Source organism: Ictidomys tridecemlineatus, chromosome 11 (genome assembly GCF_052094955.1).
Source record: "Ictidomys tridecemlineatus isolate mIctTri1 chromosome 11, mIctTri1.hap1, whole genome shotgun sequence".
NCBI classification, from domain to species: Eukaryota; Metazoa; Chordata; class Mammalia; order Rodentia; family Sciuridae; genus Ictidomys; species Ictidomys tridecemlineatus.
The window spans coordinates 20,000,079-20,017,936 of record NC_135487.1 but is presented as its reverse complement, the minus strand read 5'-3'; the positions used below and the strand labels follow the sequence as shown (position 1 = coordinate 20,017,936).

Sequence of the window (17,858 nt, the reverse complement as noted above, 5' to 3'; positions counted from 1 at the left end):
AGGAGAGTAGGGAGGAGGCAGGAGGCAGGAGGGAGGCCGTGCCTCTGCGAGCAAGCCAGAGAGCTCTTCGCAACTCAGTCCTCAGGAGGCAGGAACCGGACCCTAACCTGGCTCTTAGAGCCGCAGGGCGAAGCCGGGGAAGCGGGATTCGGCCTCATGCACTGTGGCCACCTGGGGGCTGCTGGTGCTCCCTCGGTCCTCGGGAGGAACCTCCGTCCGGGGTTGGCCTGGGTCCCTCCCGAGGATGCCTGGTTCCCGGGGGCTCGGAAAGGCCTTCGGGGGCGCTGATGCTTTCGGTCGCTGCACAAAGCCAGAGGCCGGGTTCGAGGCTGGCTGGGCGGAGCGGCTCGGGGACCCGGCCCCTCCCCATCACTTCCTCGAGTCGTGTCCCCGGCTGGGGCGCACAGCCGGGTCTCATTATTGCCCATCCCCCTCGCCTCGGCCCGCGAGCCGGGGGGTCCCGCGGCCAGGAGAGGGGCGGGTTATAATCAATCCCAGGCCGGAAATTCTTCCCGAGGGGCCCGGCCGGGCCGCTGGGCCTGGAAGCGGGCCCGCAGCGCCCCTCCTCGAGCCCGCCCTGCGCATCATGGAAACTGGCCGCCCGCCCGGCCCCGGCCGCTCCGCTCCGCGTTCTTCCTCCGGGCGGGCGGGCCAGGAGCCGGCCCCGGAGCGTCGTCGGCGGGTGGCCGCGGCCCTCAGCACTGCCTCCTCAGCGGGGCCAGCGCAGCTCCCCGCCAGAAGTGGGCGCGTCTGAGGCCGGACCCTCGACACCCGGCTTGATTTTCTCCTTCCCAGCCCGGTTGTCCCCGCTGCGGCCACCGTGGCTGATGTCCATCGAGGGCTCGGGTGGCCCAGGCTGCGCCCTGGGTGGTGGGCCCTGCTCCCAACGTCAGATTGTCGCCTCTCGATGCCTTGAAAGGCAGACGACGTGGTGCCTGTTTGGCAGACGAAGGAGTGAGGTTCGCACGGCGGAAGGGCAGCGGGTCGGGCTCGGGCCGCCTCCTGGCGAAGAAAGGAGGGCTCTGGGGACAGGAGGGGCGGGCGTGGACTCCCCGGACTGAGGGTCTGGGCAGAGGCTCCGGTGGGGAAGGGGCACCCTCCAGGTCCCTGCGTGCTGTATGAGCTGGAGCCAGGGTGGGGGAGTCGGGCGCGGGCCCTCGGAGTCGCCAGGCGCGCACACAGCGCTTACCTGCCGCCCTCAGACCCAAACTGCGCCTTCCCGCAGCGCCGCGCTGATCGGAGGGTTCGGGGGGCTCGGGGGCCGGCGGGGCGGGGCCGAGCGGCGCGGGGCGGGGCCGGGGCGGAGCTCGGTGGAGATCTAGGAGGCGCCGGGAACCGCGGCGCGCGGACTCGGACCCGGACCTACTCTGGCTCGGCCGCTCCAGGTGAGCAGGACAGGAGCCACGGGCTCGCCACCCACTTTTCCTAACTTTCTTAGGCTCCTCCCTCGGGAGAGGTACAGGGGCGGGATCCTGGTCCTTCCTTTCCCCTAGGCCGCAGTAGCTACGCGGGCGGTGGCGGGACCCTGGAGTATGGGGGTGTGAACAACTTCCCGCGCCTTGGGATCATCCGGCTGTGACTCTAGTTTCCGCCTCCATGGGGTCCTCAGCGTCGTCCCAAGCCCACCAGTCTTGGGGTCTCTGAACGTGTCCATGAGTCTCTGATTTGCATGCTTTCGCCTCCTGGCAGGGACTGGCCGGGGCTCGGGAGTGACCTCTCAGGAGTTGGGGTTGGGGCGCCAGCTCTAGCTTGAGAAGAGGTGGCACTGCTGTCTTGGACTGGGAAAAGGGTTCCATACCCAGGGATAAAGGGGTAATGGGCTTCGCCTGCTCCCTGGACGCGCCTGTGGCTATGCCCAGAGGTGTGCCATGCCCAGGGGTAGGGTCAGGAGCCCGGCGTCGCCGAGATGGAGCCCCCGCCTCGTATAGCGGTGTGACCCCCGTCAGGCCGCAGTTTCCATCTATGAAAACCAGTCTTTGGGCGCGGTAGACGCTACGACTCTATCTAGGCCTCGGACCTGGGGCAGTGCTGTCCGAGGCAGGAATGGTGTCCTGTTTTGGGCTTCGGGGTGCGACTGGGGCGTGGGCAGGGTGGCAAATCCTCCTCCCTGAGGCTTGGCTATGCCTTCAGGGCTGCAGCTGCTTAGAAATCAGAGTGGGGGAGTAAGGACGCACTCCAGGATAGCAAGTCCTAACTCTCCTCTTTTGGGGCCTGGATGGGGGCTGCGTGTCGTTCCGCGTCCCCCCTTCGGTAGGGCCCACATCACCTATAGCCCTGCTGCTCCTGTCCCGGCCGGGATCTGGTCCTCAGGTCGCAGGCCCAGCACATCCAGTAGCTGGGAGGGGTTTAAGCGGTGCAGCCCGAACCCTGGGGCTCTGGGCGTTGCTGCTCTGGCTGGGACGCGGTCCACTGAGGCCTCGGGCGGAGGAGGCTGAAAAGGAGGCCAGGCGGCGGGAAAGGGGGATGATTCATCCCAAGCAGCCCGAATCGGAAACGCCGCAACCTAGGAATAGCCTTGCCTGGGCCGACGGGAGAGGCGAGAGCAGAGTCTGTCCGGTGAGGCCCTGCGCCCAGCACTGGCAGCCCCCTGCCTCCCGCCAAGGTCCCAGCCTGGCTGCTGGGGGAGGGGGAGGCCTCTTCTGAAGGAGTTGAAAGAGATCCTGGGCAAAGTCCGCCGCCGCCTCCTCTGACTGGCTGGTCTTGATCAGCGCGGTCTTCCCGGAGTCTATCTCAAGTCTCTCCTGCTACAGCTCCGGTGCTGACTGAGGAAGTCTGGAAGGAGGGGGCGGGCAAGGAGAGGCTGGAGTCGGTGACACCCCCTCCTTCCCACGCTGCGGTATGTAAAGCGCAGGGGGGGGGTGGAGCGCGCGAGCGACCCCTGCGGACCCAGCGGTCTGAGCGCCCCCTCCCTCCGTTACTACGGCGCAGCCACGTGCGGGGGTGGGGTCGACCCCGGCGGTACTTACCCCCGAGACGCGGCTGCTGGGGGCCTCATGCCTTCCGAGGCCCGGGACCCGCGGGCAGGCAGAGAGGGCGCAGGCGGCCGGAGCCCCGCGACCCGGCCTGCGCCAGGTTGCAGCCCGCAGCCCCCGCCCTCCTCTCCGCCCGCGGGCCGGGCCAACTCGGGCTTCTGCCGCGCGTCCCTGGCTCCGAGCTCCGCTGCGGAAAACCCGAGCGGGGGCGGCTCCCTGCCTCGCAGCCCGGGAAAATCCGGGGGTGGCCGCCAGGGATCTCCAAGCGGCCAGGGCGAGGCGGCCCGAGCTCCCATCCCGGATTTGGACCCCGAGTCCGGAGCCCCGAACCAAGGCCCGTCGGTTCAGTCCCCGCCTCCTGTCTTCTCTCCGCAGAGCGCCCGGACGACAGCGAGATGACAGCCGGGAGCCCGGGAGACTGCGGGGAGATGCGGAGGAGCCCCGAGGGCCGCGTCTCGCGCCTGGGCCGCCGCCTGGGCCGCCGCCGGCGCCCGCGCTCTCCGCCCGAGCCTCTGCGGGTGCGGGCGCGGCTGCGGCTGCGCTCGCCGTCGGGGGCGTTCGCGGCCCTGGGGGCTCTCGTGGTGCTGGTGGGCATGGGCATCGCCGTGGCCGGCTACTGGCCGCACCGTGCCGGGGCCCCGGGGCCCCGGGCCACCAATGCCAGCTCACCCCCTGTTAGTGAGTTGCGACGCGAGGGTCGCGGCGCGGGCCGGGGTCATGGCCCGCACGAGCGGCTACGGCTGCTTGGGCCAGTGATCATGGGCGTCGGCTTGTTTGTATTCATCTGTGCCAACACGCTTCTCTATGAGAACCGAGACTTGGAGACGCGACGACTCCGCCAGGGGGTGCTACGGGACCAGGCCCTCCGGCCCCCCGACGGCCCCAGCTGGGACTGCGCTCTCCTTCCCAGCCCTGGCCCAAGGACTCCCCTAGCCATAGGCTGCGCGGAGCCAGAAAGTTGGGACCTGTCCCCGCGTCCCGTCCCGGGTACCTCACCCGTCCCGTCAGTGCGGAGTCTGCGTTCAGAGCCTGCTAATCCTCGCCTCGGGTTACCTGCCCTCCTCAACAGTTACCCGCTGAAGGGTCCAGGGCTGGCCCCTCCCTGGGCTCCACGAACCCAGACTGGCCACGTGATCATCACAGTGCAGCCCTCTGGCTCCTGCATTGAACATTCCAAGTCTCTGGATCTGGGCCTTGGGGAGCTTCTCCTTGGGACCCCAGCTGCTCGTGACTGTGCTCACAGAAGCTGGCCACGGCTGGACCGTCTCAGTCTGGGGGGGTATGCCAAATTGGGAGGAGAGAATTTGGGGGCCCGGGTCTGAGGAGTAGGGGGGACAACCCGCTATGAGGCTGCAGCATGGACCATGATAACAGGACCAGAGACCATAGCTGCTTCAGGCACATCTCAGGTTGGGATGGACCTCCGACCACAGCAGCTGTTAAGGCATCCTACCTGTGTGTGGTAGCTGCATAAGGCTTGGTGAGCCAGCAGGAGTGGTTTAAAGTGGAGTGTGGAGACCAGCATGCCTCGGCCTCAGGAATTTCTTCAGCCTCCATATGTGGCCTTAGCCCTGGACAGGTACCTGAGGGGACTGGAGGTCCAGGCCAAAGGTGATGGGGAGATGCACCCAGTGTCTTAACAAACCCAAAGTGGTGGGCAAGGACCTCTAAGACTTGGAAGGTAGGTTGGGATGTTGCAGGCTGGGACAGACAGGCCTTCTCCAGAGTAGGGCTAGAGCTTGGGCTTCTGGGAAGATGGGCAATGGGAGGGTGCTGAGACCCTCCACTGCCATCTGGGATGGGGACTGAACCTTTAGCTCCCATCACCTCAAACCCTTTCTTTCTTTAGCCATGCAGGGTATATCCCACTAGGGCTAACTACTGCCAATGTCTTCATACTGAGGTCTGACCACTCCCCAGAGAGGTCTGAGAAGCCCTCCTCTTTTTATTTCTTATTATTTTTTTTTTTTATTGTGGCCTATGCCGCAGTCTCCCTTCAGCTGGCAAAAAGCATTTGCCAGTTCTCAGAAACCCCTTTGTACAACACTGAAGCTGCATTTGGGCCAATGTGGGGAGCTTACTTTAGAAAATGTTTTCAGGTTAGGTCTCCCCCATCCAGCTTTCATTTTCCCCAAGTTACTGATAGAAGAGAAATACAAAAGCAGATCAATCCTTAGAGTCAGTGGGCTTTTTTTTTTTTTTAAGTTTATTGAAAAATGCAGTACAAGAAGCAAGACCAAATACATATCTAAACACTACAACCACTTCTCTTACTACAAAAGGCCAAAACAGCAGACCTAATTATTGCCTATTTAATCTAGGGATTTTGCCAATTTGATTCTGCTGCCATGGTTCCTATTTTGTCAAGAAATGTAAACAACTACTTGATATGATTCATAATTTTTAAAAAAAATTTACAAAGCTCCTTCATTTTTGTCACCAAAATAATACATTTGAGAGAGATTTGTAAAAACAACTAGCCTGGGGCTGAGCTCCTGGGAAGAGGTTTCCCATGAGCATCAAGGGGTGTTGGTCAAGCCATAGCTCTGGCTCCATTTCCCAAGGTAGATGGTGGACTCCTCACCCCTGGCTGCTCAAGGTTCCCCCAGAATATAGTGATGGCCCCAGTGGGGGTGGGGAATGATGTCCCCTGGGCCCTTGGTTGTGAGTGCAGACCTTGCTTTGTGGGTAGGTGGCAGAGCTCTCCTGTGGTTTGAAGGAAATCTTTAGTTCTGAAGTAAAAATAAAATGGCAGTGAGAGTTGTTACTGTGGTGTGTCTGAGTCACTTTAGGAATCGCTGTCTGGGACCCTGGAAGTGTGACTCTCCTCTCCACGCTTTACCATTTCTACCTGGACAGTCTATTTTTTTCTTCTCACACACATACACACAATTGCAGAATGAAAGAAAAAAAAAATCCAAACAATTGCCAAACTCCAAGATCTGTTGCCAGAATGGGAGGAAGGGGAAGCGGCCTGGGAGGAAGTTAGTGTAATTCTGGTTCAACTGACAGAGGAGGAGGGAGCTGGCGGCAGAGCTGAGGAAAGCTTAGGCCCCCAGATGCGAGGTCCTGTGCTATGAAGGCTGCCACACTGATCTGGAGAGCACAGAACATTGGGGATGCTGAAGAGACATGCATGTGCCCCTCCCTTCGCCCATCCTCTTCCTCCCACAGGTCTCCAGTTTTTGTTTGTTTTGGAGATAGGGTCTTGCTCTGTTGCTAAGGCTGGATACAAACTTACAAAACTCCTGCCTCAGCCTCCCAAGCAGCCGGGATCCTGGGTGCATACCACTGCGCCCAGCTCTAGGTTTCCGCATCGTGAGCATTGGTAGCTCCTTCGGCAGGACACCTGACCACTTGAAAGTAAGCTCATTATCCGTCTGTTTGATGGGACAGGGGTTCAAACCTGACAACACAGTCCTGGCTTGGGCCCCCAGAAAGCCTCATCACGCCAGACCCTATGCCACAGCCTGTACATCTGCTCCTGAGACAGAACAACCCGCTGCCCCCCAGCCTGTCATAACTCCCCCGACTCTCCCCTCCCTCCTGAGCTGCCTGTTGGCAATAGTGATCTCACCTGAGAACTAAAAGAAAAAAACGCACACACTCGCAATCAGTTCACATCAGCTGAGTTTGTCTAAGTAACACTCGGCTGGTAGAGACTTTGGACACGTGCTGCTGGCTTCAGACTGTGCTCACGCTCAGTGTCCTTGAGCCCCGGTGATCGCTGTCAGTGACTCACTGACTAATCTCATGAAGTTCGCTTCTAGCCTAGAATTAGGATTCTAAGAAGCTTCCAGGCAGATCTGTTGTGGGAAGCAAGCTGGAGGATTAGAGAAGCCCTATTGAATAAAAATGCCCCAAATCCTTACCAGGAATTGGGGACATCAGTCCTCACTTTCAAAACCAAGGCAAATAAAAAAACCTAAATCTAAAACCCACCACAAAATCAAGCCCACAAAACCTGACAGACCTCAGGTGGCGAGGGGGGATGAGCAGCCCTAGGGCTTATTCCCGTCATGTGGTGTCCTGTGGGAGGGATGGTCCCTAGAAGCCGATAATCCCCTTGCTCCAGAAGGATGTCCTCAGGCAGGTGCCTCTCAGGAGGAAGGTCAGAGAACACAGCTCCTGTCTGAGCTACATCCCTTGTGACAATAAAAGAAAGGCCCAGACCTGGTTACCTGAAACACTCCTTAGAAGACTGAGGTAAGCACCACTCCTCAGCATGAAGTGCGCACTCCCAGAACTAGAACACCTTATTCTAAAAACCTCATTAGCTTTCCTTCCCCAAACCGCCACTGAAAACATTCCATTAGAGCTTTTGGCCAAAGGTGCCTACTTTTCCGTGAGTTTTGGTCTCCTAAGACGGGAGCCTAGGGGAGTGCTTGGCAGAGCCACCGCTGCTGCTGAGGTACAAGGGCAACTGGGGAGGTGAAGGCCACGGGTATGTTCAAACATTCACAGTATCAGATCTACCTGAAGCAACTTCTTATGTCTCTGACCAAAAGAAGCTCCAAAACAGAGCGCGCGGGAGGGAGGGAGGGAGAACAGCACTACATTCTCAGCGGAGGTCTCTGCCTCACCAAAAACACTCTAACAGAGGGACAGGACATTTTTCTGGGGTCTGTGGATCAGGGCAGTCATGCTGCCTGATATTCTGGTAAAGTGGCATCTTAGCTCTGAGAAAGAGCTGGTTCATGAAGTTTCGCTGTCATCCAGAGGGTGTAAAACTAGGGCAGGAGCGGGGAGTCCCACTGAGCTGACTTTGGCCTCCAACACAGCTGACAGGGTCTCTGGAGGATTTCCTGAAGAATTCTGTGGACCCTGTTAGTATCTGGGCTGGAAATAAATGGGGGGAGGCTAGGTTGGAGGGGTTACAAACCGCTCCGTAAAAAAACTCTTTAGAAATAGTCCATAGAGTGAAAAGCTGAGCAATTTCTGATATCACAATATAGAAAAAGGTCTTCAAAAGGATCAGTGATAGCTAGAAGAATCTCTTGGTATAAACTCCAAATAGAAAATGAAAACTTCCTGGTGGTTTAAAGTAATCTTGAAAGTCTGAAGTCTGACTATTGCAGGTTGGCTCTGTATCATCGCTGGTTTTTCTTGGATGGGAGAAGGGCAGGGAGTTGGGGGCAGGACAGTTCCTAGAGGAAGGAAAGAAGCACATTGTTAAATTCTGTGAAGGAGACAGCTTCCCAGTCCCACTGCCAAGTTCTTGTGGCCCTAAGTGACAATCAGAACCTGAGCACTGGACATATCCTACCTTGTGATTGATAGTTTTCTCAAATCCTTTGTAAACTATGTTATTTGGCTCCCCAAAGTAGCTTCTTGCTTCTAGTTTTTGGCCCCAGAGTGTCACTGCCTTCTCCCACCTGTCCCAAATCCGTACACTTACAGATACCCTGATCTGGCTCTTTGTGACAGTTATCTGATCCTTCCAGGCTTGGGCTTGGAAATTCCAGAGATGCCGGTGCCACAGAGAGCAGAGCAAAAGGGGTTGAGTTGAAGTGGAGAAGCAGGGGGCAGGAGGAGTCAGGAGGTGAGACGTTATATCCAAATTTGGTGTCCCTCTTCCTACCCAAAACTGCTGGTACTGTTCAGGACCGGACACAACAGCAGCTTGCTTTGGCACTGTGAATTTTTTTTTTTTTTTTTTTTTTATGAATCTTTATTTAGTTTTTAGTTTTCAGCAGACACAACATCTTTGTTGGTATGTGGTGCTGAGGATTGAACCCGGGCCGCACGCATGCCAGGCAAGTGCGCTACTTGAGACACATCCCTAGCCCATGAATTTTTTTTTTATTTTTACTTTTTTTAGTTGGAGACAGACACAATATATTTATGTGTGAATGTATGTATGTATGTATGTAGTTATATGTGGTGCTGAGGCTCATCCCCAATGCTTCACACATGGCAGGCAAGCACTCCACCACTGAGCTACAACCTCAGCCCCAGTAGCCTGTTTTGGTTAAAGTAAAATAATTCACTATCTCCTCTGCCTTTCCTTTATCAAGTCCCAGTGTGGACACCCTCTGGAGTGATGGGTTCCCAGAGTGGGTTCCAGAGTTCCTGCCAGAGCTCTCAGGCTGGGACAGTGGCATCTTCAACCCCAACAGGAAGACCTATTACCTGAGCTCAGTCCTCAGCGATCTCAGTCTCCTGATGGACAACCACCTTGGTCACAGACATGTCTGGGTGCTGTTCTTTTGCCTCCTTGATAGCTTGTACAAGGACCTATAAAAGAAACAATGCCCATCAGGGAAAAACAGGCTGGCTTGTGAAGGCCAGCAAGGGCCAGAGCTGACCCAGCTCAGGCTGCATCATGGCGGCATAAGCTAAGCTGATGACCACCTTCCCACCCTCTCCTGCCCATGGAGGCTCCTGGACCAACAGGACAAGAAAGGGAAGGCAAGAGTTGTCTTCAGAGCATCAGAGAGGGACCTCAGGGGTGACCACATCTACCCGGGCGGGTCTCAGAGGAGCAAGCAGGGAATCTACAGGACAAAATCTGTTCAACACAGCTTTCTCCTTTGCAGGATTTAACAATGTGCTTCCTTCTTCCCTCTGGAAATGTCCTATCCCCAAATCCCTGACCTTCTCCCACCCAAGAGGGTAACCAGGAAGTTCAGGACAGGACAGGAAAGAAGTGTGTGATAAAAAAAGGAAGAAATGTCAGGACTGAAGTAGAAGACAGGAAGGACCAGCGGATGGCCCATGATGCGCCGAACACTGGCCTGAGCCCATTACTTATTATTTAATCTTTTTGTTTGTACTGGGAACTGAAACCAGGGGTGCTTTACCTCTGAGTCACATTCCCAGCCCTTTTTATGTCTGATCTTGACACAGGGTCTCACAAAGTTGCTGAGGCTGGCTTTGAACTCACAATCCTCCTGCTTTAGCCTCCAAACCAGGTGGGATTATAGTCGTGCACCACCATGCCAAGCTTTCCCAGCCCTTTTTATTTTGAGACAGGTTTTGCTAAGTTGTTTAGGGTATCACCAAGTTGCTGAGACTGGCCTCAAACTTTTGGTCCTCTTGCCTCAGACTCCTGAGTCACTAAGATTACAGGTGTGTGCTATCATGCCCTGCTATTGTTTACTTGATCTTCTCAAAGTGAGAAAAGTAGGATAGTATCATTATTTGTATTTTATAGAATGGGAAACAGAAGGTTAAATAAAGTGCTTATTGTTTCAGAGGTAATAAGTAATGCAACAGGAAGTTTAAGTTTATCACCTTGTCTTTTAGTTTCTGAGGGGACCCTGTTTAAGTACCTGGAAGAGTTTGCATTACCATAGAAAAGCTAAAAAGAGAGAAAGTCAAACGAGGGCAGTGGAATCCCTTCTGGCTGCCAGCTCTGAGCAGATCCCTTATCAGAAAGGACTCTGGGGGCTGGGGCTATAGCTCAGTGACAGAGTGCTTGCCTCACGTGTGAGGCACTGGATTCAATTCTCGGTACCACATAAAAATAAAATAAAGGCATGCTGTTCATCTACAACAACAGCAACAAAAAAGGGACTCTGGCTAGAACTGACCAGCCGACTGCTCATGCTCACCCTAGGACCATCTCAGGACAGGAAAAGAGCAAAATTCTCTCCTGGTCTCTTGGCTCCATGAAAGCCATTCTTAGACCTGCCACCTCCACGGGCCCCTGCTCACCATTCCTGCTTTTCTAACCCATCTGCTCATACTTCAGACCCAGCGCAAGCCCTCTCCTTGTGACTCTGCCTCCCCCTCTCCCTGAAAGGCTGTGCCACGCTGCTTCCCTGCCTAAAGCCTTCCCTCCCCAGTCAGAGACCACGTGGTACTCCTTCCACACGGTCCTCAGTGAAGCAACGCTGCTCTGACGTGGGTTCATCGGAGCGTCTCTGAGCTCTCAGGTGTGCTTGCTCCCCTTTTTTACAATGACCCTAAAGAAACACGTGATGATCCTTATTCCAGGGATGGCCAAACTGCAGCTCACAGAAGTAGTTACTGTAAGTTGCTCCAGGGCACTGGTAAGTTGAGCGCCAGGATGCAGCACGGTTTGTCTTCCTGCACACCATGATCGCCTTCTTTCTCATGCTTACTGTCCCGCACAGACCCAGCACAGGGAGACTCGAATCACCCAGCTGCAGGCTGGGGAAGGCAGGGCCCACCGGGTTGGGCACACAGCCTGCAAGGTCTCCTGAAGGGCTTTTTTTAAAATTGGTGCATTATAATGATACATAGTAGTGGGGGTCTTCATGCCATCTACATACAAGTGCAAATTCCACTGGGATTTGCAGTCTTGTTTCTGGGACCTTGAGCCCAGTTTCCCTGCTGTAAGTCTCAACCCTGCTACCGAGGGAACTGCCAGCACTGCAGCTCAGTTCTTTTTTTCTTCTTCTTCAGGCAGTCAGCATATCAGCATAAAGGCCACAGAATTACTGCTCTAGCAATCCTGTCAATGATTCCAGAAGCATTTGTATGCAGTCTCTTCCACCCCCTCTCCTCTGCAGCTTTACTCTTCTAACCTCATCCAGAAGAGAATTGGGAACATTAATTCTGACCTTATTATTTGCTAATTGCTTGCAGCATACAATTAGCACCTAATTAACATAAAAACATAGAATTTTAGCACCAGGAAGGGGCCCAGAATTTATTTAGATCAACCTCTTCTCTTTTAGAAGAGGTAAAACAGGGGCGCAGTGAATTGCCCAGTGTTACACAGCAAGTTAGTGTTAGATCTAGGACAGAAACCAAGTCCCAGCCTTCTGGTGTCTTGCCCACCGCGCTGCACTTGCCCAGTTGTCTCCTCAGCTATTACAGTGCCCTGGGGCAGGGACCGAGCCTTTCTATTGTTGCAATATAATCTAGCACAGATTTAGGACATTATTCCTCCTTCATAACATGGAGCCCACCATGGGTCTCAGGCTGCACATCCAGCATCTCACTAGATCTGCAGGCAACCTTGAGAGAGGGCACCATCATCCCTGGCTGACAGGTGAGGAATCAGAGGCCCAGGGAGTTGAGTACTGAAATACAATGAGAGCCAGCTTCTGAGCCCAATTCTTAGGTCCACGCACAGCCCAAGCTCCTCTGCTGCACCTCCTAGCTCCCCTTCTGCTGCCCCACCCACAGGCCTCTACCTTCTCAGTCCTGTTCTTCTCAAAAGCTATGGCTGTGAAGCTTTTTGGAAATGAAGTTGGCAGAGATACCCTTTGTACACAGCACTCTCGTGTCCATTGATCTTCCTGCCCTCCCAAGTTCAGAATTTCCCTGCATTCCTACCTGGTCATGGTCAATATCAGCATCTCCTGTGATCACAATTCTCTTCTCAATCCGGGTCTCTGATATTCCACCCTTTACAGTCTGTAACCAAAGGAAAATGGTCATAGGAGATCAGCAATGTAACAAGAAAGAAAAAACAAAATAGCAACGATTATTCTGAAAGCTATGCTCCAAATTTTAACCTGCAGCTGGCCCTGCATAGGACAGCGTCTTACCCACATGTCCAAAATCTTGGCAGAACCTATTAAGATGAGCACATCTCCACCCTGGAGCTCACTGAGATTTTTAATAAGCTAAACAGAAAACCACAGTTCTCCATTTACTGTCTCCTTTTTTCTTCCTCCCAAACACCAGAGAAATTCAGCAACAAAACAAGTCTCTCTCTTTGTTCTTCTATATATTTCCATTTGATTACTTTTAGGAGGAAAAAAAAAATCAGAATACACTATGAATAAAAATGTCACACAGTTTGAAATTGGGATCTTTTATTTTAAAATTACTTTCATGTTATTGATGTCAAAGATATTTCAGATAATCTCCTGAAGGCTGGTAGGTTTCCATGACAGATGAGGAAAACTGAAATCAGTCATCCGTATTAATGACAGAGCTTGGTCAAGAACCTGAATTTATTACCCACGAGAAAATGCATTTTCCTCTAGTACTATAGCAACCTCTGATTTTCTGAGGGTAGTTCCAATTTTAGATGTTTGTCTCTATTGTTTCCTATAGACCATATCCTAGTAAGTTTAATATTTCAGCTCTCAAACTATAGCTCCCCTGACCCTAACCCTGGACATGACATAAAAATTCTTTGTTAGACCCAGAGTTCTGATTTTTGGCTTAGAAATAAAATATGATCACACTATTAAATCAACAATTCCTGCCTTTAAACTGACTTTTTTTTTTTTGTGTGTGTGTGTGTGTGTGTGTGTGTGTGCGCGCGCGCGCACGCTGAGGATGGAACCCGGGGCCTTGAGTATGGTAGGTAAACACTCTGCCACAGAGCTATACCCTCAGCCCAAGCTGATTTTTAAATTTACCTGCACCTGCACAGCTGGAAAGACAGACAGATTTGTAAAGAATGATGACATGTGACTTTGTGAGAGTACCAAGTGGGCTGGGATACGATCAGGGCTTTCCTTGATTTACTGCCAGGGAAAGCAACAGGGTCTTTCTATCTGGGACACTTGGAATAATTTGGTTCCATAGGAATAGGGTCCTCCTTCCCCAGGGCCAACAGCAAGCTCGACAGGCCACTGGATTCCCTAGGGAAGCTCTAGCTGGCCTGTTACCTTGGTAATCTGAGTTGTGGTGGTGCTGCTTGTGGTCTCAGATGTGATGGTCTGGGCTGTCAGCAAGACTCCCGGGTCCAAGTCCCCATTGCTGTCCTCAGTCTGCAGAAGAAAGTACAACTCATCATCATGCCTCTCAGGAAGCTTGGCAAATGTTGCAGGCTGCAACTGTGCTCTTCAATGGTACGTTCTAATGTAATAATCAAATTCCCTTATAGTGACCTTTTGTGGTGTGTATGTGTTTCACTGGGGATTGAACCCAGGGCCTCAAGACAAGGCAAGTGTCCTACCACTAAGCTACATCCTAGTTCTACACAGAACTCTTAATTAAGAAATAGAATAAATCCCAGGGAAGAAGGCGCCTCTAACAATGTCAAATGTATATGGTTTTCTTAGCACGTCAGAAAGAGGAGGCAGGAGTGCAGTCACAGGTTCAACAAGAGTGACATACTGCACACAGGTCACAGGTACATTTTATAGTTCACAAATGACTTCCACAATTTTTTTTTTTTTTTGCTGGGAATTGAACCCAGGACCTCACATATGCAGGCAAGCCCTCTAACTGGGCTACACTCCCAGCCCTGTAAGTAGTTTTTTTTTTTTTTTTTTTTTTTTAAGTATATTTGTTTAAAGGCTGTCAGCTTTATTTTTCTTTTGAGATGTGGTGTTGCTATGTTGCCCTGGCTAGTTCTGAATTTTGATCTTGGATGATTCTCCTGCTTCAGCCTTCAGAATAGCTGGGACCACAGGTGTGTGCCACTACTTGGCATTATATTTAAGAACAGGACCACATTTAATTTACCCAAAAGCCTCGAGATATTGAGGGGGGCAGATGGAGGAGAAGAGAATAAGAAAGGAACAGAGTCCTTGGTTGGGTTCCTCTACAGGTGGGCATCTGGATAAAAATTAAAGAGAGAGACACTGTGACCCCTAAGTCATACCAGGTATAGAATTAGTTCAATAACATTTTCTTTAGCCCAGATTCAGATTCAACTAACATTTACTGCATTTCTATTATGTGTCAAGCACATCATGCAACTGTTGTCTCAATGATGCTTCTCAACATCATGAGAAGATACTATTATTATATTCACTATGCAGTTAAGAAAAGCATGACCCAGAGAGGTCAAATAGTGTGTCCAAGGTTCTACAGTAGAACCTAGTAGGTGTTTGAACTAGGATGCAGACCAGGCAAGAGACTTCTTGTGTGAAGACTGGAGTTTGAGTCCCAGCTCAGACAATAACTAGCTGTGGGTGGGGGAAAGTTGTTTGCCTTTCCTGAGGCTTAGTTTTCTCATTTATAGTTTTCACACATTATGCTGTAATATGTGCTCTGCAGATACCATATCACTGTTGTGAAAATCAAAAGAAATTATAGAAATAGAAGTTTTTTATAAACTAGTGTAAGAATATAAATTTTCATGCAAGGACTGCTGAAGCTTTGTGCAGAGCTTCTCCTCTATAAATCTGTCACTGTCCCCACCTCCCACCCTCTCTTCTACTCTCTCTGAAGAAGGTGGAAATGGAGGTGACACTGTTACAGCTGACTATTTTCATTCTTCCCACACGGGGCCTCTTCCTTTCTTGATCCTCTAACCAATGTTTTTCAAAATGATACTGTGGCTTTGAGGCTGGGGTTATGGCTCAGTAGTACAGCACTTGCCTAGCATGCGTGAGGCACTGGATTGATCCCCAGCACTACATAAACAAATTAAATAAGCAAAATAAAGGTATTGTGTTCATCTACAACTAAGAAAAAAAAATGATACTGTGGCTTTGACAACAGCTTATAGACACCCACTTACCCTATAATCCAGGAATTCTACTCTTAGGTGTTCACCCAAGATATGTCCACACAAAGACTTGTACATGAATATTCACAGCAGTTTGATTCATATTTACCCAAGCTGGGACTAACCCACTTGTTCATTACCAAATGAAAGGATAAAAAAATCGAGATATATTAATACAATGGAGTACTATTCAGCCATAGATAAGCATGAACTATGGATTCACGTAATACAGATGAATCTAAGAAACACAACACTCAAAGAAGCCAGTCATAAAGTATGTAAATTTTTACCACAAATACACTCTTGTGGGCATAAATAAAAAACCTATCCCAGCTTCCTATCTCATTTCACCACCTGTTCCAAAGTGTGGAGATTGTGAACAAATAAAAAAATGATACTTGTGCTTACTTGTCAAGCAAGACAATAAAAAAAAAGCAGCAGAGGGAGGGGAGGGGGGGATAGTAGGGGATAGGAAAGGTAGCAGAATACAACAATTACTAATTGGGCATTATGTAAAATTGTGGATGTGTAACCGATGTGATTCTGCAATCTGTATTTGGGGTAAAAATGGGAGTTCACAACCCACTTGAATCTAATGTATGAAATATGATATGTCAAGAGCTTTGTAATGTTGTGAACAACCAATAAAAATAAATAAATAAATAATAATAAAAAAAAAAGCAGCAGAAATGGTTACAGTAAATGACAACAGCAGCAAATAGATACCTGGTACTTATTATGTGCCAGATACTTTGGAAGCATGTTACATATATTAATTTATTCTTCTTAACAGTGCTGTGAGCTAGAACTATTAGTGACATTTTACAAACGAGGAAACTGAGGCACAGAGCAATTTACTAACCTGATTACACACTAGGTAGGAAGTGATGAAGCAGGTTCAAACCTAGGATATCTGACTCTATGGGCAACACTCTTTCCCACTGCACATCACTGTCTAACATGAATCCTAAAAAGCAATTTGTATCTTGGCTGACTGTTATGCATGGCTAAAACAAAATAGGATCAATGTATAAAATGCAATATGCTAAGAACTACCATTTTTGAATAGTTACTATATATGTCTCAGGCAAACATGATATTTATTTCAATAACTCTATAAAAAGTAATTTCCAGAAGAGAAAACTAAGGTTCAAAAAGGTTAAATGATTTGCCCAAGGTCAAAAAACTAGTAAGTGGGCTGGGGATGTGGCTCAAGCGGTAGCGCACTCGCCTGGCCTGCATGGGGCGCTGTGTTCGATCCTCAGCACCACATAAAATAAAGATGTTGTGTTCACCAAAAAAAGTAAAAAATAAATATTAAAAAAAAAAAAAACCTAGTAAGTGTTGAAATTAAGTATCCTTAACTCCAAAGCTGGTATAATTTGTCCAGGCATCTTGCTCACTTTATATTTCTCTTACATTATTTTTTAAAACCATTTAAAAATATGTTTAACTGCATTTTTCTTTTGGTGGGGGGTGGGTACTAGGGATTGAACTCAGGGGCACTCGACCACTGAGCCACATCCCCGGCCCTGTTTTGTATTTTATTTAGAGACAGGGTCTCACTGAGTTGCCTAGGGCCTCGCCTTTGCTGAGGCTGGCTTTGAACTCATGGTCCTTCTGCCTCAGCCTCTCAAGCTGCTGGGATTACAGGTGTGTGGCACTTGCGTCTGGCTAATAGCATTTTTTATGGTTAAAAAAAAAAAGTTCAAATGTCCAACATTAATTATGTTTAACATTTGGCATACATAAAAGGTGCTGAGTAAACACTACAGTTAAATAAAGACATCATACATATAATTAGCTATAACTTATTTCATGAATAAATAAGAAAAAGTCCCTGGCTGAAAGGATTTTTGTTTCCAATATTGTTTAATTTGGATGCCCCCAGCAAATCTCCACCATTAGACCAAAATGATAATTATCCCCACCAGGCAATCACAACCAACCACACCACTGGCCCCACAGGTTTGGAGGGAAATGTTTGGTGTGTGGTTCTACAACTCCCCCCCATTTTTTAAATTGATGCATTATAACTGTACACAGGATGGGATTTGTTGTTGCATATTTGCACATGCACACAATATAACAATATAATTTAGACACTGTCACTCCCAGACACTTCCCTCTTTCTTCCCTCCCGCTACCCCTTGGTCCCTTTCCTCTACTGATCTCCCTTTGATTTTCATGAGACCTGTTCCCTCCTTTCTCTTCCTTTTTCCTCTCTAGCTTCTGTAGCATATGAGAGAAAAAATACATCCCTTAACCTTCTAAGTTTGACTTATTTCACTTAGTACATGGTCTCTAGTTCCATCCATTTTCCTGCAAATGACAAAATTTCGTTTTTCTTTATGACTGAATAAAACTCTACTGGGTATACAGACCACATTTTCTTTATCTATTCATCTGTTTGCGGATACCTAGGCTGGTTCCATAGTGAATTGAGCTGCTATAAACGTGAGTATGCATGTATCACGGTAGTATGAAGACTTCAATTCTTCAGGATAAATACTGAGGAGTGGTATAGCTGGGTCATATGGTGGCCATGC

The 17,858-nt window shown here is 50.5% G+C and overlaps 3 protein-coding genes across 29 annotated transcripts in view; 1 reads left to right on the top strand and 2 right to left on the bottom strand.

Annotated features, from left to right (window-relative positions):
- Positions 1-3,377, bottom strand: part of Ptpru (protein tyrosine phosphatase receptor type U) — a 170,174-nt gene extending 166,797 nt beyond the window's left edge. For 2 of the 6 annotated variants that reach the window (XM_078025727.1, XM_040288248.2), the window contains exon 1: positions 108-293. Coding sequence is in view for 4 of the 6 variants with exons in the window: in XM_078025724.1 (XP_077881850.1) it covers positions 2,967-3,268 (302 nt within the window). In the remaining 2 variants the exon portion in view is untranslated. Of the gene's footprint in view, positions 1-107; positions 429-2,266; positions 2,404-2,966 lie in introns of those variants that run through there. The other 4 variants (XM_078025724.1, XM_078025726.1, XM_078025725.1 and 1 more) reach the window with 4 other exon arrangements.
- Tmem200b (transmembrane protein 200B) lies at positions 3,368-5,739 on the top strand. Its single transcript, XM_005318086.5, has one exon. The coding sequence runs from the start codon at positions 3,368-3,370 to the stop codon at positions 4,292-4,294; it is 927 nt and encodes a 308-aa protein (XP_005318143.2). The 3' UTR covers positions 4,295-5,739.
- Positions 5,740-7,311: 1,572 nt separating this feature from the next.
- The window catches only part of Epb41 (erythrocyte membrane protein band 4.1), a 169,419-nt gene continuing 158,872 nt past the window's right edge, over positions 7,312-17,858 (bottom strand). For all 22 annotated transcript variants that reach the window (XM_078025755.1, XM_078025735.1, XM_078025741.1 and 19 more), the window contains 4 exons: positions 13,517-13,618; positions 12,225-12,305; positions 9,105-9,209; positions 7,312-8,119 (listed from right to left, as the gene is read on the bottom strand). In XM_078025755.1, coding sequence (XP_077881881.1) covers positions 9,111-9,209; positions 12,225-12,305; positions 13,517-13,618 — 282 coding nt within the window. In that variant the 3' untranslated portion in view covers positions 7,312-8,119; positions 9,105-9,110. The remainder of the gene's footprint in view (positions 8,120-9,104; positions 9,210-12,224; positions 12,306-13,516; positions 13,619-17,858) is intronic.

Bases quoted from the DNA above. Each gene is read 5' to 3' on its own strand.
- Tmem200b (XM_005318086.5), top strand. From the start codon at position 3,368: ATGACAGCCGGGAGCCCGGGAGACTGCGGGGAGATGCGGAGGAGCCCC.